The 22,479-nt window shown below is 38.2% G+C and overlaps 1 protein-coding gene and 1 pseudogene across 1 annotated transcript; both read left to right on the top strand.

Moving 5' to 3' along the window:
- Positions 1 to 353: 353 nt before the first annotated feature.
- LOC131775039 (uncharacterized) lies at positions 354 to 3,435 on the top strand. Its single transcript, XM_059091142.2, has 3 exons — positions 354 to 721; positions 1,241 to 1,390; positions 1,850 to 3,435. Exons 1-3 carry the CDS (start codon positions 409 to 411, stop codon positions 2,377 to 2,379), a joined length of 993 nt encoding a protein of 330 aa, XP_058947125.2. The 5' UTR covers positions 354 to 408; the 3' UTR covers positions 2,380 to 3,435.
- A 5,641-nt stretch (positions 3,436 to 9,076) lies between these two features.
- Positions 9,077 to 14,470, top strand: LOC131775040 (uncharacterized; annotated as a pseudogene).
- The last annotated feature ends 8,009 nt before the right edge of the window (positions 14,471 to 22,479 follow it).

Below are 22,479 nucleotides of genomic sequence, written 5' to 3'. Positions count from 1 at the left end.
AATTGCCAACGGGTTTCCAAAACAAGAAATATTTGAAATTTAACTCTCTCAGAAAAATATTTATCTAATCACCTCTGGTATCAAAACTTTAATAACATAACCTTGTTGGAGATATTTCTGATGTTTGATAATCTTGAAAGAAGCCGACAACTTTTTCTATAATAAAAATATATCCTTTGTACTCAAACACAAAGACGTGATGAATGATTAAACTCATTATGTTATAGTATACTATACAATACATTGTTAGTATTTAATGAATCTTCTCGAAGTTTGTATCCTTGTTTTCTCGAAACTTATAAATTTGTTTTTGATAGGCTATTCACGTCGAGCGTATATTGAACTGTCTTCAATGCAGAAGAATTTCGTTCAATTTTGGGTATATTGTGGAAATTTAATCTGAACTTAATGGCCTGGCAAACTTCATATATCACAGTAATGATTATAATTTCACGAGTGTTTTACATTACTAGCCATGAGTGCGAAACCGATATTTATTCCTTTTATCAAATGATGCTCAAAGGCCACACTTTTGAGTCATTCCCAATTCGACCAGGTTCGCTGGATTGCAGAGAAGCTTGCCTCGCTGACAGCAGATGCCAAAGTTATAACGTAGTGTTCAAAGGCATTTGTGAGTTAAATAACAGAACTAGGGAGGCAAGGCCGGAGAATTTTGTCAGAAACCAGGAAAGATATTATATGAAGAAAAGTTCAAAAAGAGGTATGAAAATCGCCTAATGGCAAAAACATAATTCTAAATCTAATTTTTTTCATTATATTTTTACTTATTAATCTTAGGTGATGAGTCATAATTTTAGGGAAGGTTGCTCACTCAAGAAAGAACGAAAGAAGGAACATACTTTCCTGTTGCTTTAATAGAATAGGCACGCTAGAGTGATATCCTAACCATCTTCATCATTATTTTGGGGGGAGAAAAGTGGGAGCACTAAAGCGACACCGAGCGAAACGAGACCTGTACTTAACACAACTCATGACTTTAAAACAAAATTCTATGGTAAAGATAATCGAACGTTTCATGGCTGGTTTGTCTCATGGTATAGAATCCGGCTTATCCGTATAAGCAACAACCTCTCTCAGTCTAAACTTTCCAAACTTACGTAAACAAATCAGACCCAACACCATTGGGTTCTTGCCGCTCATCGAACTTAAGCTTAAAACTTTTTACAAGTGTTTCTTGAATAAAATCTTGACATAAATGCATACTGCTGTATCTGTGTAGATACCCTTGGTTGGAGTCGCGACCGACCTGCCTATTCTTGTAAACACATCCTGAACTCTGGGAATCATAAAGGAGACGGGGAGTACTGGATCGATCCTGAGAAGAGTGGGACTCCTTTTAAAGCCTACTGTGACATGACAACTAGCGGTGGTGAGTGATGGAAAATATGGTCAGAGGCTCTGGCTTGGCCGTACCTATCAACATTAACTGTTGTTAAGTTACCGTGGAGGATCATTTTCTAAAAAGTTGCCAAGTCTGACTCATAACGAGCAAGATTTGTTCTAATATCTCAAAATTGCCATTTAATTGCCGGTAAGTTTTAAAAGTTGTAGTGTAACAATTAGCGAAAAGTTAAGTTTTAAAAGTTGTAATGTAACAACTGTAGCGTAACAACGTACTATCTGATGATGCCTAGAGGCCACAGGCGTGAGAAATAATATTGACAAGAAAACAAAACAAACAAAACGAAGAAAAAGTGAAATAAACCACATCACAAACACCAACAAATACACAAAATGCCTCCTTATCTTTTCAAAAATGCATCACAAGTGTCCAGGTACTAATTTTGCTTTCATTTTTTTTCTACGCGATGACCAATCATAATTTCAGGAGGTTGGCTCGTTGTTTGCAATGTTGTTTTCAACGGCTCCTCCGATATATCAGCGACGTCATCATACCGCGAAATTCAAAACTATGATGATCACAGTAAGATGTGTCTTGGTAAAGGAGCCATGAAACAATTCCAAACCATCTTGTCGTTCACTCAGCTGAGGTTCTACTGCAGAAAGCAAAATACTGGGCGTACTTTTCACGTGGTCACGGCGGCTAACAGCAGTGGGCAAGCTGTGGTTCGGTACTTCAGCGATCTGACTGATGCGATGCCCAATGCCTGTGGCTCGTTCGTAAGAATGGATGATGACGACTCGTTGCTAGCCGAAAACTGCCACAAATGGGGGGAAGAGAATGGAACTCACAGGGTAGGCAAATGGGGACATAGCAAAGTCAAACAAAGTTTGTATAATCACGCCGCTTTCATTGCAGGCCATTATCACTGGGTGATACAATCGAGTAGATGGGAATGCGATGATTTCCAGGGTAACGTCTCCATCGGTGATTTTTGGAAAATCTTTGTTCGTTAGAAGCTGAACAGCTGATATTTTCTAAATGAGAAGTCCTGATCGACCTTCTAAGAGCAATTCCTAACTGTGCATTAAAATAATAACTCTGTAAGTTTTGTAAATTTTACCAGGTCACTTTCCTCTTTTTCCTTGGTCTGTCAGTACATTGTTCAAACTTGAAGAAATTAGATTTTCTATTGTTTTGCTCGACCGAGCGTACCTATCTCTCGGTTTCCATACTTGCTGGTAGCTGGTGTTACGTTTTATTTACCATATTTATAAGTTTCTCACTCGGCTAACTTCAGTGCAAAGGCAGTGACCTATTTTCATAGTCTTGTAGTAGCAGTCTCTAAGTCCAGTTATGATGAAATTCCCACGTGCCCTCCCGATATTATTGGGGCGGGTATTAGGGTAAACGTCTTAGGTAAATATCGGATCGAGGCGTTAGGAGGCTTTTAATAAGCACCAATACAGCCATGTTTTTTTTTTAACTGAAAGTTACTCTCGCTACCTTTTTCAAGATAAGACTAAAAATTTAAGGATTCATATAAGTCAGTTACAATAATTACTCGCTTTGCTCTTCTGAAAGCGCTTAGAAGGTTTCTGGCATATCTGAACAAATTATCAGTAGGAAAAAACAAGTGGGATAAGAAAATAAAAAGCAGAATGTTAATTGCAAGTGATGTATAGTTAAGCGCTCATGGAACCGTATACAAAATTCATCGACTTCTTAGCATACTAGTAATGTCTAAATTCAAAGTTTATGATTCTCACTCCAACCGTTTCCAATTTGTTTTATTATCATATCACTTACCGGGGAGCAAACTGACTAAATAAGAACAAAATATGAAAAAAAGAAACAAACATGACGCAGTTTCTGACTACGATTAAACATGTATATCTCACTTTCAAAGTCAGTAAATTGTATAATTTTTAGCCTAAAACAGTAGAGTGGTGTTTAAACTAAAAAGTTTCTGTATGTGGTATGTTGTATATCATTCGTACCGAAAACATTCAGTCTGTTATAGGAAAAAATGAAAGTTTAAACGTTTAAACTGATATATGGGGTTTTTCTCATTTTTTTACATGGTCTCATAAATTAGCTGTGATCTTTAGCGTTCATGTTTATTGCAAGCAAAGTAATAAATGCAGCATAAATTATTGATGGGCTTAAAAATCTCTTTTTACAATCACAAAAAATAAATTGCGACCACAAAAGGATAATGTTGTTTATCGTTTTTCAGACCCTTGGTTTCTAATTTTGCGTTTTGGGGGTTGGAGGGTTAAACATTTCCATTACACCTTTCGATATTTAATTGTTGGATCAGATCAAAATCAAAATTTAAAATTATAATCAGCTTTTTTAGTACAGTAAAGGGGAAGTGGAAAAACGTGGTCGAAACACCATAGCCAGTGTTACGACTATATCCTCTACACGGTATGTTACCATTAAATGTCGGAGGTGAGGGGCGGGAAGGAATTAGCTATCGAGCACACCACGCCCGGCGAAAGGCACCAGGATTCTCGAACTGTCTTTCCTGCTTTCTGTTTTTATACGATTCTCCAGTACGCAATTCCTCCCACATCCAAGCTTGTTTCATTATGTGTAACTCTGGTTAATCTCTAAGGCTCTCACACTTTGATTCTCACTGGATAATACTTCTTAAGTTGCGGAATTCTGACTCAACTCTGCTGAACGCTGTCTACGTTCTTTAAGTGTTCCCTTCTCTCTCTTATTTCCACTCTCTTTTTTTTTCTTTCTACTTCTTCTGGGTAAACTCTAAAGAACATACTTATATATTCACTACTCACAGATACGGGTGGGTATGTTAGCTGGCTGACCTTAGGAGATTAAACATTTGTTGTTAGAACGCGAAACCAAACACGAGACCTACGATCTTGACAACAAAGTAGTGAGTCAACTACTGACTGTGTTAGTTAGGCAGAAAATTATTCTGTGCAATTTCAGAAGAATATGAACTTGCGAAAATTGAAAAAAGTCAAAAAATGATGATTCGGTTAGTGTTCGGCGGAATCGTTAATAAAATGATGAGTTGTTTTATTAATTTCTACCCAAGAGGCTCAAAACAGCTCGTGGAATCTTAGATTAATGTAATTCAAGCTCCATGCTGAATCCAATCTGTTTAGTTCTCATTTGTTTTAAAGATTTTCTCAAATAGTTCGGGTGAAGAAACCCCTTATCTTTATTCACTTTGAACCGCTACATAAACTAGTCAAAGATCGAAAAAAGTGAACCTAGATCAAGTCAGAAAAGATAGATTCATGATTATTCACTAGATGCTAACGGAAGAATATTGGCTTTCTGAACCTTAGGGTGCTGACTAAAACTATCTACAAATCTTGTTTCCTCTGACGTTATGGAGAGGCAATGAGGCTAAAATAGGGCAAGTCTTCATCTCCTATAACAAGATAAAACGACTTTCTTTTTCAACAGCGGCACAATTCTATTCCTCCATAGATCGCTACGTTGCTGTCAAACACCCTCTGTGGTACCACACCCTTATCACAAAGGAAACGTTACTGATAGACAAACTTTTGACATGGACATTTGAAACAAAGATTACATTTCTTAAAATTGCGTTGGCATTTAAGTGTGAAAAAAGACGCTCAAACCTGATTGGGTACGGAATAGGGGTCTCTATTTGCATTATTTGCTTCTTAATTCTGACCTACATCGAAATACTGCGCTAGAAGAATCGAATTCAAATCGAACAAGTGCCGCGAGAAGAGATTAAAATAATAAAAACTGACCCAAAAGCTGCAATATTTATAATTTTGATTGCTTTATTACTCGTCTGCGTTCTGGGCCTTTTGTTTTAATTTTGCTTGTCTTAACACCGAGGTCTAACGTTTTGATTCTAGTTGTTTATTTGTGTTCAAATTTTATGATGTTATAAGGTTTTCTTGTTAACCCTATCATTTAATGTTAGCGAAGTAAGTAGCTTCTCACGTATTTCTCGAAATTCAGCATTTCAAAGAGGCCGAGAGCAGCTCACAAAACTGATTTACTAGATTTTTTTTTAGTTGTGAAGAGCTAACGAAATACAAAGTCGTCTTTCTAACCGAGAGTTGCTCCCTTCAGATTGAATGGGTAAGATTGGGGAAATCCAGTTTGTCAGTCATTTTAACTAACTCCTTATCGGTAATCTTTTTCATTCTCTAATAGCTTCTCTGTATCCTACATTAATTAGTACAGTGGCAATAACACAGAAAGTTTGACAATTGCTCTTCAGAACAGCCGCTGCGATCCTATAAGTTTTTAGGTTTCAGGTTTTTTAATGTTTTTTGCTCATTATTTTGCTTGAGTTGAGGTTTATAGAATTCACCTGGAAATTGCAAGTGCTTGCTGGAAATGCCAGAAATTTATAAAAAATGGCCGATTAGTTCCGAGTAGATGGTAAATTTTTGACTCTGATGAGTGCTTCAGCTAGAGTTGTCGAAAATCAGTCGAAATTTATTTTCAGTAACTTATTGATGGAACGATTAAACTTGACGATCATAATTACTCCTGAGGGGTTTAAAGACATCTGCTATAGAGTCGATTTGGTATCATTTTGTTCCAATGTTCTCGAAATGAGCAGTGCTAGACTTCTATCTCACCTTTCTTGAGCTTGTCTTTATCCACTTGCATTGCAAAAGTTGACCACAGATAAGAAAGCTAGAGATCTAATCTGTCTAATTATCTACAATGTATTCTTCGGGACAAGACCATTTTTTTTACCTACTTTTATGTTGATCCTTCTCAATCTCAGGAAGCTGGCTTCGAGTATGCAACCTGGTCTTCGACAGTTACTATAATTTTTCAGCTGAAAAAACATTTTGCGGGCTCGCCACTAACCCAAACAAGATGTTTCTCACGAAAAGTGCCATGACAGAGCTGAAAAAAAAAATGTCCTTTAATCAACTTAGATTCCGCTTCAGTAAGCAACAAGGACGAATGTTCCACGTTTCCACAGTCCCTAAGAGCATCGGTGAAGCTGCAGTCCAGTATTCATGAGGCGAGACGGATGTATAGTCCGAAGCCTGTGGCTCATTTGTGAGGATGGTTGATGAAAACTAGTTTTTGGTGGGAGTTTGTTCCAATTGGGGAAAAGAAAATGGTAATTAAAACGTTGGTAAATGAGGGCAAAGCCATGATCAAAAGAGATTTTACGATTACCCTGCTTTTGAATTCGAAGTAGCCTACCAATGGAATCTGTGGCCGGATACAACAAGATAGGATTGTGATGATTAGAAAGGCCCTATAGCTCTTCGGGATATCTGGAAAGTTTGTCCGCTGAAAATCTGTTGAATTGGATCATTTCTTTTATTTTTTCCTCTCGGACTAAAGAGAAGCAACTACTCTGTTCTCATTAAACCTCCCTCTTGGTCCCGAGACAATTTATCATTCCCAATCCCATTCCGCACCGACGCACTGTCCAGTGATCAATACGTAATTCATCCATAAATGATGGAAGTAATAGACTTATTTTTTCAATCCTTACGCACTGACAATCTACGACCTCCGCACTTTGAACGAAATGTTACACTAAGGCAAGTGCTGTGATTAGGAAAGAAAAGCAACGACAGGAAATCGTAATAGTGACGAAATCAATGAAGTTCTATTCGAATGCAAAGGGGAAGTACTTTTAGCTTATAACGGGTTTTTTCAGCAATAACGATTGTTGAGTCATAATTGGCTGAGACAAAATACATTTCTTTGTAATCTCAAGGGCACCTATGGTGGTAAAGATGGCGTTTGTAGCACACTTGTTATCAGGCACTATCATTTTAACTTTCCTAGTTTCTTGGAGACTTCTAAGAAAAATTGAATCCTTTTTTTCTGCCAATCCTCTGCCAATTGCGCTGATAAGTAATAATTCATTACCAACGGTGTTAGATGGTTACTAAAGAAACTATGGTGCTGCGTCGATGGGAGAGTATAACACGGTAATTTGATATTATCAAATGAGTTGATAATGTAAATTGGCAACCATAAAAAATAATTCAAAGCTGACGTTTTCAGCGTCAGTCTTTCGTCTGAGCAAGAGGAGGAATTGTGGGAGAATAAAAATGGAACTACGCTACTAAGCTATGGGTATATTTTTTTTCTTGAGTTTAGCGGCTTTCCGAACTCGTCATATTTTGGGAAAGGCTGTAAACTTCCATTTGCTGCTCAGAATTAATGGTATGCGGCCCTTAATTTTCCTACATTTAGACAGTTTGGAAATCCGCCGAACTCTAGAACCAAAATCGACACTCTCAATCCCCACGGTATCAACGAACACTTTTCCTTCAACTAATTTTTTCTTGTTTTTCTCGTTACCATGTTTCTACTATGGTGTAGCTCCATTTTCTGCATATAAACACACACACAACCCACAATTCCTCCTTTCGATCTAAGGAAGCGCTGATGTTCAACACGTCAGCTTTGAAACTCTTCCCGTTGGCCAATTTACGTTATCAACTTAATGAATAATACCAAATTACCTTGTTTTATTCTCACAATAGGCATATCTTTCTGCCTGTGTAACTTTTCGTTAGTTTAATCAGCAGTGTAATATTACATGATATAAAACCTAAAGTTTTCCACTCTCAAATTCTTATCGTTAGTCCTCATCAACATTGTCTTCATATTTCTCATGGCGATAGTTTTGATAATTTCCTCCTCTATCGAACAATGTCTGTATTTTCTTTATAAGTTCGCACATTAACCGTCTGCTTCATGATAATGGGAGGAGAAATTATTCATTCGTCTTTCATGGGAATGAAAGGCTGTCACGCCTGGCTGTGTGCTGAGTTTTAATTAATGACCAGAACATTTTCGCGATTGTTCGGGGTACCTTTGAGAGACAATTGCACCGCAAGGTGGTATTATGGTACTTGGGGAAAAAAGAGGCAACTCCTAATATTAAGATGTGTGCTCTCTTAACTTTATTATAATTACTATAAATAGAATAAGAATGGCGGTAAGTTTGTCACCAATGGAAAAAAAGAAGCTTTTTATTCTTGTCAAAACATCTTTAATTTTACTGTTGTTTCGAAGAAACTGAAACTTTTTGGTACTTTATTCATGCAATTAAAGGTCAAGATTGTACAACTTTTTCTAACGACTGACACGTATAGTTCATAGCCAGCCTTAACCGTATATCTCGCTGTGGTGAGGATTTAAAATTCCAGATTTGAATGAAAAATCTTTTGTGTTAGTGTTTGTGCAAGTTTTCAGTGACGCTCTCTATCGCTTTTGTCTTGCCTTGAATGTTTTAATCGCTTATTGCCAACGGGTTTCAAATTTTTTTCTTCCTATTCTGATCCAATATTATTCACAACAACGAATATTTGAAATTAAACTGTCTTGGAAAAATATTCATTTGATCCGGCACCATTGGACTTACAACTATAATAACATAAACTTGTTGGAGATATTTCTGATGTTTGGAACGTTGTATATGAAAGAAGCCGACAACACATTGCATGATAAAAACATCTCTTTTCTAATCAAACACTTTATACATGATGAATGATTAAACACATTATGTTATAGTATATTAGACAATACATTGTTCGTATTTAACATATAACCGAATCTTCTCGAAGTTTTTGTCCTAGTTTTCTTGAAACGCATAAATTTGCTTTTTATAGGCAATTCACGTCGAGCGTATTTTGAGTGGTCTTTAATGCAGAAGAATTTCGTTTAATTTTGGTTTTATTGTGAAAATTTGATCTGAACCCGATGACCTGGCAAACTTCATATATCACAGCCGTGATAATAATTTCACGAGTGTTCTACATTACTAACCATGAGTGCGGAACCGATGTTTATTCCTTTTATCAAATGATGCTCAAAGGCCACACTTTTAAGTCATTCCCAGTTCGACCAGGTTCGCTGGATTGCAGAGAAGCTTGCCGCGCTGACAGTAGATGCCAAAGTTATAACGTAGTGTTCAAAGGCATTTGTGAGTTAAATAACAGTACTAGGGAGGCAAGGCCGGAGAATTTGTCAGGAACCAGGAAAGATATTATATGAAGAAAAGTTCAAACAGAGGTATGACATTCGCCCATGGCAAGAATATCATTCTAAATACAATTTTTTCCAGAATCGTTTTCAATAATCAATCTTAGGCGATAAGTCATACTTTGAGGAAAGGTTTCTCAATGAAGAAAGAACGAGAGAAGGGACATCTAAGGACTAGATCATTGAGATCAGAAAAACCTAATTAATATTTCATTTGACTCCAGTTTCTCTTGGCTCCATTCCCGAGCTTTCAGCTGTTTCATTTTCCAGAGGTAAATATTGGTTGGACCACACAAGGACTGTGACATTAAGGCAAAGGGCTAAATAAAATGCTTCTGGAAAGTTCTGTGCATTGATTTTTTTTTAGTTCTTCAGTGCTTCAATTCTAGTGAAAGACGTGGTAGACGTACTGGCCTAATGGTCAGTGCGATGTCTCACTTTGTCTCGACATAAGAGGGATAGTTTTCGCTCTTTATCTTGAAAGTACCAGACTGCTTTCAGTTTCTGGGGATCGAAAGATCCGAATTTGAGCCTCAGCCGCCTGAATTATTACGATGCGGTCTTGAGCTATACGCTTTCCGCTCGCAATGCCTCTCTCCGCCAATTTGACAAGTAAGTAAAGGGGGTAAGTTTCTAAAGAAACTGTGGAGCTGCGTGGGTGGGAGAGTATAATAGTGTAATTTAGTATTATCAAGTGAGTTGATAACGTAAATTGGCCACCCTAAAGAGTTTAAAATCGTTTAAAATAGTTTTAAGAGCAGACTCGCGAGAGCAGACCTCTACGTCGTTTTAAAGTACATTTAAAGAGGCGTCTGATTGCTCTGTTCCTTGGTCGATCAGTGAAATTACTATTTGCCGCTGGTTTTCCCCTTCCATTTTCTTACTGTTAATTTTCGAAACACCAATGATTCTTTGAAATCTATTATTTACTTAACGATATCGCTTTACCCTTTATGATCAGATGCTGACGAATGCCAAGAAGGTCTTCATGGTTGTCATAGCAATGCTACGTGTTACAACACGGAATGTTCCTACATCTGCATTTGCAAAGTTGGATTTAGTGGGGACGGAAGAAACAGCTGTAAATGTGAGTCATCTTTTGGTTTACAATTTTAGCAATTGGGCTACGAGGATGAGATCTGGTATGGTGGCACACGAATGGGCTACGCAAATCGTGTTTAAAATCTACCTAAATTTAACTTCTGCGGGTGCATTGTAGGGAATGGGAGAATGCCGAGTCTATTTTGTTGGGTATTCAGTGCGATGAAGTCGAACCCCTTATCAAATTCATCTTGGTTACTTTCCTGTTGCTTTAATAGAGTAGGCACGTTAGTGTGATATCACAACCATCTTGATCATTATTTTTGGGGAAAAAGTAGGAGCACTAAGTAGCATAGCTGTCAAGGTGTGGCATGCTTGTGAAAATGTCACGTACTTGCCAAATAGTTATGACAATGTAATTATGTATGGTAATGTCGTGACGATATTTAAGGCGAGGCGTGCACCGAATACGGGGTTTGTGTGTGTAGGTTATATGTCGTAGGTTGTCTTGTAATTTTGTGGATATTAAATTTGCTTGTTTGGATACCACATTTTGGCGACGAGGATGGGATCTTAAATGGCTTGAAATCAACTGCCACCGCCTGTTCCGTTCCCTGCGATTCCTGGCGATCCACCGGTTTCTTCGCATCGCTGCTTCCAAAGTTTTCAAACGTACTTGATAGCATATGGGTTGGACGACAAATCCGTTTCTGACGCTCGTCCACGAGAAATTCTTTCACATTGCATTGGCACTGAGGGTCAGCGCGTATTTTCATATCGTTCGATGCGAACTCTGATTCGCGCGAAGGATCTACAGCCACCCAAAACCGAAATTCCGGGCCCAAACATAGTATAATCATGTCTCGGTATAACTTTCGCCAAAGAAGTCAACAAGCTGGCGAATCGGTGATACAGTTCGTCGCGGCGTTAAGGGAACTCTCAACACTCTGCAATTTTGGAGGCCTATGTGAGGAAATGATACGGGATAAATTGATTGAGAAGACAAGCGTGAACCGGATACGAGAACGTCAGCCTTTGGAGCTGGATTCCCTAACAGTATATCGTGCAATTCAGCTAGCCCTTCAAGTGAAAATGGCTATGATGTTAGCTCGCACATTGCAACCGTCCCAAGTTCAACACGTCTCGCGGAAACCTCTCCGTGCTCACAGAGACTGGAAACACTCTCCCCCTCTGGCAGCTCAGCCATCTTCAGCGCGTAGTGGCCGCTCTTCGGGATCTATTTCTGTTTCCCGATATCATACGCACTGAGCAGAGATGCAGAGAGGCAGTTTGGCGGCCGAAGATGAACACTCACGTGGAGCAGTTGGTCCTCGAGTGTGAAGCCTACGTATGAAGCGGAAAGTCAGTCAAGCCTGTGCAACCTCCCTTGCAGCCCTTTCCATGGCCCGCCCGTCCATGGCAGCATCTTGGAATAGATATCGCAGGAGCATTCGTTGCCGCTCCGCTGTCGCATAGCTGAAGTATATGATTGTTGTCGTGATCTTCATTATAATTGGTCTGTAGTGCCCTGCAATAGCTCCGTCACTTCTGGTACGATTACAAATTGTTCACCAGGTGGGGATTACCAGAAGCTGTCACCACTGACAATGGATCACGATTCACATCTGTTGAGTTCACTGAATTCTTGCGCTGTCAAGGGATTGAACATCGCGTTGCGTCTCTCTACAATCCTCAAAGCAACGGTGGTGTAGAACGGTTCAACAGGACCATGGAGGAGGGAATCCAGGCATCCATGGCAGAAGGAAAATCGTTCGCCGAAGCGGTTCGAACCACACTCTGCAACTATCGTGCTACTCAACATGCACTCATAGGAACATCTCCAGCAGAGTTAATGATTGGCCGAAAGCTTATCTTATCTTTGGATAATTTGAAGCCCCTCAGACTCCTCAACATGCGGCTGCCCCTTCGGAGGTCGAATACGTTGCCACTAAGCAGAAAGCACTGAAATCGTACGCGGATTTTAAACGTAAATCCAAGCTTCCTAAGTTTGATGTTGGTCCTTGGGTTAGAGTGAAAAACCAGTTCCCAGTTACAAGTTGATGCCCTTCCTAACTGAACCATTAGAAATCGTAAAGTGCATTGGTCCCTCAACCTTTCAGCTACGAGATGGTACCAAATGGAATGCTCGTAAGTTGGTTCATGTGTTCAAGGCTCCGGCCCCGAGTCCCGACACCAGTAGTTTCATCCATGACGCTCCAATTAAATTAAAATCGAGCCTGATCAGAATCTGAATCAACCTCAGACGAACCATGATTTTACTCGTCTGTCCCTGCCTGATCTGGAGCTGAAAAATTCATGTGCTGCTGTTACGCGTCCCCAGCGTGACTGACGTCATCCTGTTAAACTTAGGGATTATGAAATCAATTTCTAAGTACTTAATGTAGGAGCTTACCTTTTCTCGTGAGGAGGGAAAATGTAGTATAGCTGTCAAAGTGTGGCATTCTGGTGTAAATGTCATGTACTTGTCAAATAGTTCAATTTAATTACGTATGTTTATGTCGATACGATATTTAAGACGAGGCTTGTATCGAATACGGGACTTGTGAGTGTAGGTTATATGTCTTAGGGTTGTCTTGTAATTTTGTTGTTATTAAATTTGCTTGTTTGGATACCACACGCTACAGCAGCACCGAGCGAAACGAGACCTTAATACGTACTTAACAGAACTCATTGTCATAACTTTAAAACAAGATTTTGTTATATAGATAATCAAAAGTCTCAGCGCTGGTTTGTCTTATGGTATAGAATCCGGCTTCACTTATCCGTATAACCACGATGAACAACAGCAACCTCTCTCATTTTACATTTTCCAGACTTAAACAAATCAGACCAACATCAATGGGTTCGTGTTGCTTATCGAACTTTTAAGTTGTAAAAGACTTTTTACAGGTGTATCTTGAATAACTGAAAATTTTGACATGAATGCATACTTCTGCATCTGTTTAGATACACTTGGTTGGAGTCCCGACCGACCCGCCAATTCTTGTAAACACATCCTGGACTCTGGGGATCACAAAGGAGATGGGGAGTACTGGATCAATTCTGTCAAGAGTGGGAATCCTCTTAAAGTCTATTGTGACATGACAACTGATGGTGGTGAGTGATGGAAAATAAGGTCAAAGTTTATTAAAAGGGGCTCTAGTCTGGCCATACCTATCAACGTTAACTGTTGTTATGTCATCGCGGAAGATCATTTTTCTGAAAAAGTTGCAAAGTCTGACTCGTAACGAGCAAGATTTGTTCTAATATCTAAAAATTGCCGTCAGTGAAAAGTTAAGATTTAAAAGTTGTAGCGTAACAACTGTAGCGTACCAACGCGCTACCTGAAGATGCCTAGAGGCCAGATGGCATGAGAAATAACACTGATAAAAAAAAAAAACAAAACAAAAGTGACAAAATTAAGGTGAAACAAACTAAGTGACAAACTCTAGTATCCAGCTACTACTTTTCCAGCTTACTGTAAGTTTTTCTTCTGTCCGATGAACCTTGTTCCAATTATAATTTCAGGAGGTTGGCTCGTTGTCTGCAATGTTGTTTTCGACGGCTTCTTCAATATATCAGCGACGTCATCATACCGCGGAATTCAAAACTATGTCGATCACAGTAAGATGTGTTTTAACAAAGAAGCCATGAAAAAATTCCAAACTATCTTGTCATTTACTCAGTTAAGGTTCTACTGTAAAAAGCAAAATCCTGGGCGAACGTTTCACGTGGTCACGGCCGCTAACAGTATTGGTCAAGCTGTGATTCAGTACTTCATCGATCTAACGGATGCGCTGCCCAGCCTGTGGCTCGTTCGTAAGAATGGATGATGACGACTCCTGGCTAGCTGAAAAGTGCCACGAATGGGGGGCAGAGGAAAATGATATTAAGGTCGGCAAGTGGGGACTTAGTGGCGTCACAGAGAGACTGTATAATCACGCGGCTTTTATTTGGAGCCATTATCACTGGATGATACTACCCGATAGGTGGGAATGCGATGACTTCCACGGTAACGTCACAATTGGTGATTTTTGGAAAATCTTTGTTCGCTAGAAGCTGAGAAGCTTATATCTTTTTCAATGAGAAGCCCTGATCGACCTTTTAAGAGCAATTCTTAACTGCGCATTGAAAGAAAAACTCTGTGAGTTTTGTAAATTTTACCAGGTCACTTTCCTGTCTTTACCAGGTCACTTACATTGTTCAAAATTCAAGAAATTAGATTTTCTTTTGTTTTGCTTGACCGAGCGTACCTATCTCTCGGTTTCCATACTTACTAGTAGCTAATGTTACGTTTTACTTACCATATTTAGATAAAAGTACTTCACTCAGATAACTTCAATGTAATAGCAGTGACCAATTTTCAAAGTTTTGTTGTAACAGTCTCACAGTCCCGCACTCCATTTATGGTGAAATTTCCACGTGCCCTCTTGATTTTTATTGGGGCAGGTATTAGGTTGCACCTTGACAATAGTTCTTGGGTAAATATCGCATCTAGGCGTTTGGATGCTTTTAATAAGCACCTTTGGAGCCACTTTTTATTTTTTTAAATTGAAAGTGATATTTGTTACTCTCGTTACCTTTTCATAGATAAGAATAAAACATCAAAGGATTCATAGAAGTTAGTTTTAATAATTACTCGGTTTGCTCTTCTGAACGTTCATAGAAGGTTTCTGGCATATATAGACTACGATAAAGAACTGATTTACAATTATAGACAAATTATCGGTGGGAAAAAACAGATGGGATAAGAAAATAGTGACAGGCATCTGTTTGAAAAAACAATTTTGATTGCAAGTGATATATAACTCAACGCTCATAGACTCGTAAAAAATTCATTGACTTCTTAGCATGTTGGCAATGTTTAAATTCAAAGTTTATGATTCTCAATTCAACTGTTTACGACGTTTGTTTCATTATCATATCACTTACTGAGGAGCAGACTGACAAAATAAGAACAAAATATTAAAAAAATAAATAGATAAATAAACATGACGCAGCTTCTGCTTACGATTAAACTTGTATATACCCACGTTTAGTCAGTAAACTGTTAGCTAAATTAGAGTTGTGTTTAAACTAAAAAGTTTCTGTATGTGGTATGTTGTATATAATTCGTGCCGAAAACATTCATTCATTCTGTTATAGGCAAAAATGAGAAAACCTTCAAACTGATATAGGGAATTTTTCTCCTTTTTTGTTACATGGTATCTTAAACTAGCTGTGATCTTAAGCGTTCATGCTCATTGCAAGCAAAGTAACAAATGCAGCATAAATTATTGATGGGCTTAAAAATCTCTTTTAAATCACCCTTTACAATCACGAAAAATAAATTGTGACCACAAAAGGATGGTGTCGTTTATTTTTTTTTTCAGACCCTTGGTTCCTAATTTTGTGTTTTGGGAAGTAGGTGGGTTTGATATTTCCATGATATCTTTCGACGTGTAATTATTTTCAGTCTCTCTGATCAGATCAGAATCAAAATTTTAGAATTAAAATCAACTATTTTATTATCAAAAGAGAGGTGGATAAAAGTGGTCGAAACACCAAAGCCAGTGTTACGACTACATCAATAGTATGTTACTGTTAAATGTCGGAAGGGGAGGGGGGGGACAAGTTATCAAGCACACCACGTCCGGCGTAAGGCACCAAGACTGTCGAACTGTCTTTTTCTGGTTTCTTTAATTATACGGTTCTCCAGTATGCAATTCTACTTAAATCCAAGCTTTTTTTATTCTGTGTAACTCTGGTTAACCACATAGGCTCTCACGCTCTCATTGGATACTTCTTCTTCAACTGCGGAATTCTGACTCTACTCTGCTGCACACTATCTACATTGTTCTCGTCTTCTCTCCTCTCCCTTCTCTCTCCTCTCTTTTCTCCCTTCTCTCCACTCTATCTTCTGAGAAAATTCTAAAGAACATGCCTATATATTCACTACTGACAAATACGGGTGGGTAGCCAGCTGGCTCACCTTAGGAGATCAAACGTTTGTTGTTAGATCGCTAAACCAAACAATTTCACAGGACTTTCGATCTTAACAACAAAGTACTTAATCATAATGCTTCCAATCCACTTAGTCAATTACTGACTGCGTTAGTCAAAATAAGACCTTTCGCGTGGGTCCAAAGCAAGGTCAGTAAACAAGCTAAGCACGTCCACCTGCAGGAAGTTAGAAAAGGCTGTCACATTTCGGAAACTCATCTTAAGAAACCTCAATAACTTTGGAATTCGAATTCATTTATTAAATACTTTCTAAATATAAACGAAAAATTAAATAGTAATGAACTTACTAACTAACTAACTTGCTATTTGTAACCTTACTTAATGCTATATAACACCAGTACAGTAACGAGCACGTTTGTGTAAATTTTTTTTTTAACTCTTTACGGTGAAAAAACAATAAACTTAGGAGAAAAATTTCTAGTAGAGACAACGTCTAAAGTAAAAAAAATTCTAAATATAAACGAAAAATTAAATAGTAATGAACTTACTAACTAACTAACTTGCTATTTGTAACCTTACTTAATGCCACATAACACCAGTACAGTAACGAGCACGTTTGTGTAAATTTTTTTTTAACTCTTTGCGGTGAAAAAACAATAAACTTAGGAGAAAAATTTCTAGTAGAGACAACGTCTAAAGTAAAAAATTCCTCCATTTTGGAAATTCCCCCTTTTTTTCAGGATAGTGGTTGTTGCTATGGCTATTGCGATCAATTCTGTGGTTGGTGTATTTAGCTTAATGGAATAAGTATGAGTGGCTCCTTCAACTGTCTGACCTCAGGTGTCCGATTACAGCCTATTGTAAACTGTCATCTGCACGACTTCCGCCGTACAGATTGATTAGTGAAAAATAAAGTAGCCAATGCACCAATCACAGTTGAGGAAAATTGTAAGGATTAATATTAATTGCATTGTCGGCAGCAAAACCACTCCAATGTTCCGTATAAAGAAAGCAATACAACATTATTACGCAGTTCGCAAAACCGCATAAGCATAAGACTCGAAAGCGAAAATTCAACCATTTATTTACAGGTATTCCAATGAAAATTCCACGAATGTTCAAGTAATCAAGCCGAGCAAATCTCCAGTTAGGCAATAAGGCAGGTTTTCTACGAACAGAAATTACACCTGCAGCGAGCGAAATCACAATGCACACAAAATGCGATAGAACTTACCAACTGTTTCGAGTTTAGAGTGACCATGACTCAACAATTTTGGTCAGCAAAATATGCCAGTGCAAACACGGCGACTAGTTCTTTTGCGACAAAGCACATGGCCGATGTTCCGGATGTTGACGTCAAAATGCAAGCACGCAATGGGAACTACAAACATGGAAGTAATATACTCGAACGAACAAAAGGATTAATGAAAAAGCAAATGAGAAAATGAGCAGATAGATAAATTGATAAGCTTTCTACTTTTAACCTCGCGCAGCCTTTCCTTTGCTACGTTTCACAAAAAACCACATGCATGCTCTCTTTTGACATACATGTATCCTCAATTTTCTTTTCAAGTTTCCTGTCAACAGTTACAGAGGGTAGCCTGCATGCTATGAAATCATTATAAATAACATCTACTTTTTAGTTGTTTTTGAGGGGGCTTTTCAACATTTGTCTTTCTTTTTCCATTGTTTGGTTTTTTTTTGTTCTTCTGTTTCTTTTTGTTTTGATTTTGACTGATTGTTTGTCTGTTTTCTCAAGTTCTCGAGACTTGAGGGTGAACGAGACAGCCAATGGACCGTACAAATTTTTATTATATTTTGGTGTTGTGTTGTACGTCTCCCATGATCTGTGAGGTTATCAGCCAACGGTGTGAAGCCGACGTTTACTCCATCTATCAAATGATGCTTAAAGGACACACCTTTAATAGTTTAAAATTCACCCAGGCTCGTTAGATTGCAGACAAGCCCGCCTCAGTCAAAGAAATCTAAGGTCAAAGCTATGACGCGATCATATCCAAAAGCATTTGTTAGCTGAATAACAGAACTAAGGAGGCCAAACCAGAAGACTTTATTAAAGACAAGGGCAGATGTTGTATGCAGAAAGGTTCAGGAAAAGGTAAAACAATGAAAGATCGACAATATTTAACTCTTCTGATTTAGAAGCTTCTTTTTTTCCGTGTATGAGATGCTAATCAACTTTTAATGTGTCTCATGGCTTAACAGCATCACCAGTGATTCTAGTTCCTGTCGGCTCTATGCCGGAGCTGCCTACTGATTCGTGTAAAGAGATAAAGGCGAGTGAAGGAAGACAAGCAGTCAGCGGTAATAATTGATTGGATCCAACCAGATCTGGAAACCCTATGATAGCTCGTTGCAACATGACTACAGAAAGGAAGAACAAAAGCTATTTTCGTACGTCAGCATTTTAACTAACAGGACTGTTTAACATTTCATATTTTACCACAGTTGCCGAATTTTGCAAAAAGACATCGTTGTAAAATCAATTCAACGTGTGTGAACAATGAAGTGAACTACACATGTGGATGTAATTCATCCGAATAGTCCGGGAGCTATTGTGGAAAAGGTAAAAGACAAAAGTGATGAATTTTGCAAATGCTATTTGTGATTCCCGCGGCAACTATCAGTGATATAAAAAGTCTGATAAATAGCCAAACTTGAAATTTCGTTTCATGTTGCCGTTGTCAGTTCATTATCGTTTCGGCCACTTAGCTAAAAGAGGAAATTAGCACACATAGACCGGTCTCATATAACGGACATAATTACTATTCTGGCCTTGCTTCACATCTAAAAATTTATGTTTTAAACATGTTTTCAAGACCAGAAAGCTAATTTACATGAATATAATAAGGTCCACCAGAGGTCTCTGGATCGCACACAATTTGCATGTAAGAAAAACTTCCTAGTTTTCGTGACATGAAAGGGCCAATAGTATGCTTCTGCTCTCTTTAGTAGATTTAATTTATTGTTGGGCTGGTCCTCGGGTCGGCCTGGTCATTCTTATAAGCACATTCAGGAATTTGGAGACGCCGACCATCAAAGGAACGGAAACTGTGTATTGTGTCATGACAACTCAGCTGAACGGATGGGTCATGACCTTGCTTCCCTCCTTCCTCCAACATCCCGTAAAGCTTCGAAACAGAAGTACTTATAAACAACCAAAACAGACTCAAATGTACGTTGAACATGGAGCGTTTTAGTTAGTATATATGGTATTTGGTGAGGACGGAATGTTTACCCCTTCATTCTGTTGTTACTGTTTCTGTCACAAAGAAGACACTTATTCCAGTCTCGAAGAATTAGGAGATTCGGTACCTTCGAGGGTACACTATTTTCGGAAGTTCTTAGCTCAAGTTCTACTAAATTCACTATAAAAGGTTATCGCGCCAAACCTATTCGAGGGTACCTTGTTTTCGGGAGTTCCTAGCTCATGTTCTACTAAATGCAGTATATAGGTTATCGTAAGAAACCTATGTAAGGGTTGACCGGTACAAATCTTAATTTTTAAAGTCGTTCGCACTACTGGCTTTAAATTTTCCTGGTGTAGGGACAAAAAGTCACGGTTATTAGTTCAGTACCACCGAAATTAGTCATCAGTCGGAAGTAATACCCAGCCGAGAGTTCCGAACACAGATTCAAGAAACAAAATGTTGTCGACCAAGTAATTAGACTGAATTTGGCAAAGCTGCTCCTATTGAAAACCGAGGTGTCCTCCCCTATAAGCCTGGTGGCTTCTTGGAGGTCTACTTTTCCTACCATGCTGTTGAATTTCACAGATATTTCTTCTGAAGTGCCTAGTAAATGATGATGATGATGATGATGACGAATCACGTGCTAAAAAAAACATATACGCAGCAAAACGACTCATATCACAGACTAGTGATAATTATTCTTCTAAAAATCAGCCCAACAAAAAAGAGATTTTTCTACCAAGGTTTCGACGTTTTCATTAACCTCTCCCATCATCAAGAGAGTTTAAAAAAAATGTACAATACCTGAACTTCCATACCATCGCTTGTAACCGTCTGATTTGGGACCATGACAGCAATAGCCATGCTAAGGTTTACTCGCGGACACTCAGCACTGGACCCCAAAAGTGCCACTCCCACGTAGTGTTTACTTCTAGTGTGCCCAGTCCTCTAGACGACAAGCGACAGAGCATTGCAGTAACTCTCTTACCCCAAGACATTTGGACAAGACGTTTTACCAAATTTTACTTGCACAATCGATAAAGGCCTACTAGCAAGTGTCGTCAAGTTACAGCAGGCGCGGTAGCAAAGCCGCAAATTTTCAAACATCAAATATGTGGCCGAACGAAGGATTCTGAGAAAGTAAATTTGCCCGATTTAAGCTGGAAAAATTTAAACTTTAATCTATGTGCTGCATAAAAACCTGGTCACTTTTGTTACAAAAATCTTGTACACTGTCATTTTCGGTGGTTTTAGAGAGTAATTTCAATCTACGGTGTAACAGAGCGTAGCTTAAACTCATATACAAAGCTCTATGATATAAGCCTCTCATAGAGAGCTTAAGCCTCGTGTGCTTGGATCTCAGTAACTTTAATTTCTATGACTCCCTCTTACATGCAGCTTTTTCTTTATTTACAGTTTTGCACATCACTAAATTAAGAGTATGTAATATCATTTAGCAAATAAATACAGAAGAAATTTGGTTGAGTAAACCAGAAGTAGGTGATTTGACGATGGCAATGGAATCTTACTAATCACGGAATTTTTAGTAGTTTCAAGTAAATAGGTCCAGTTTGATGAGGTGGGCATGGCGTGTTCAGAGTTACTTGAACCAGATATAGGAAGTCGACGCACAGATGTGTTCCCTCCATGGGTTAAGTAGCCCAAAATTCGTTTTTACTCCTACTTTTATACTTTGTAGCCAAATAGTGGTGTAGTTTTTTGTGAAAAGATATTTCAGTTTTCGAGAAACTATGTTTTTTTCGTTCGACCACTCAATATGCAAATTTCCATCGTAAATATTACTCGCGTTGTGTGACCTCATGTAACGAATTTACTTGACCTCCGGTATTTCTGTCAACATAACTCTTTGTTTTATCACCTAAACTTAATCCCCTGTCATTATTGAAGCTGGAAAAGTAATATTTATTTTTTGGTGAATATTTTTGTCCGACATACTTTTCCTGTGTTGAAAAGTAGCATCAAAACAAAGACAGTTTTTTCTACAATCTAAGATCAAAAAACACTCCTAAAATTTGTGTTGAAAACCAGTTCGATTTCTTCTTCCATCTGTGCCCTTTTCATCTTTATTATTATTATACTTATTTGGGCCGGGTCGCATTACAGACCAATTTTTATTTTGGCTTGAAAAAGTCGGCTGGAAAATCAAATTAATTAGTTGCCAGTAATCGGATCCTTCTGCTAGCGCAAAGGGCTCTGGGATCGCTACGGGGTAAACAACGCAAATTGTTGCATAGAAATGTATGACTTGGCTTCCAAGAAAACGATTTTTTAAGAGAATTCAGCGCTGTTTTGTAGCTGTGTTATCAGAAAAGGATTAAAGCAATGTTGATACGTGGGAAGTGTAAGTTTTTATTCAAATAACAATGAAATATGTGCTAAAATCTACCGATAAAATTCTCTCATTGCGAAAGGTTTTTTGTGAAATCGATATCTCGAAATTAAGTAGTAATCGCGAGTTTATAACCCATTCTAGCTTTTTCAGTGGTAAATAAGTGTGTGCAGTATACTTCTGGCTCATTTATAAGCTCGTTAACCCAAATATTATCGGAAATATGCCTCGCGGCGATCACTGTGCTGTGTGGGGTTGTAACAACGATCGTAGGTACCTAGGAAAGCAAAATATTGTTCCTCACGTTGGAATTGAAATTGTACTCCCCCAATAGTAAGAAAGATCAAGTCGTGTGGCATCACTAAGAACTCATGTTGAAAGAAACATTTTGAAATTGAAGCAATTTAGAATTCTTTCAGGAATTATTCTTCTTTTGTTAAAATCAATGTTGCATAGAATTACTTTAGTTTATGCTGCTTCAACTAATTTATGTCGATCAAGCATTAAGTAAGGAGCACACTGCAGGTACAAAAACTTTTATTTACTGAATTTGTTGATCTTCT

The sequence above is a fragment of the Pocillopora verrucosa genome, chromosome 6, assembly GCF_036669915.1.
Source record: "Pocillopora verrucosa isolate sample1 chromosome 6, ASM3666991v2, whole genome shotgun sequence".
Taxonomy (NCBI): domain Eukaryota; kingdom Metazoa; phylum Cnidaria; class Anthozoa; order Scleractinia; family Pocilloporidae; genus Pocillopora; species Pocillopora verrucosa.
Note: the sequence above shows the minus strand (reverse complement) of the source record. Positions and strands in the feature narration are given on the sequence as shown.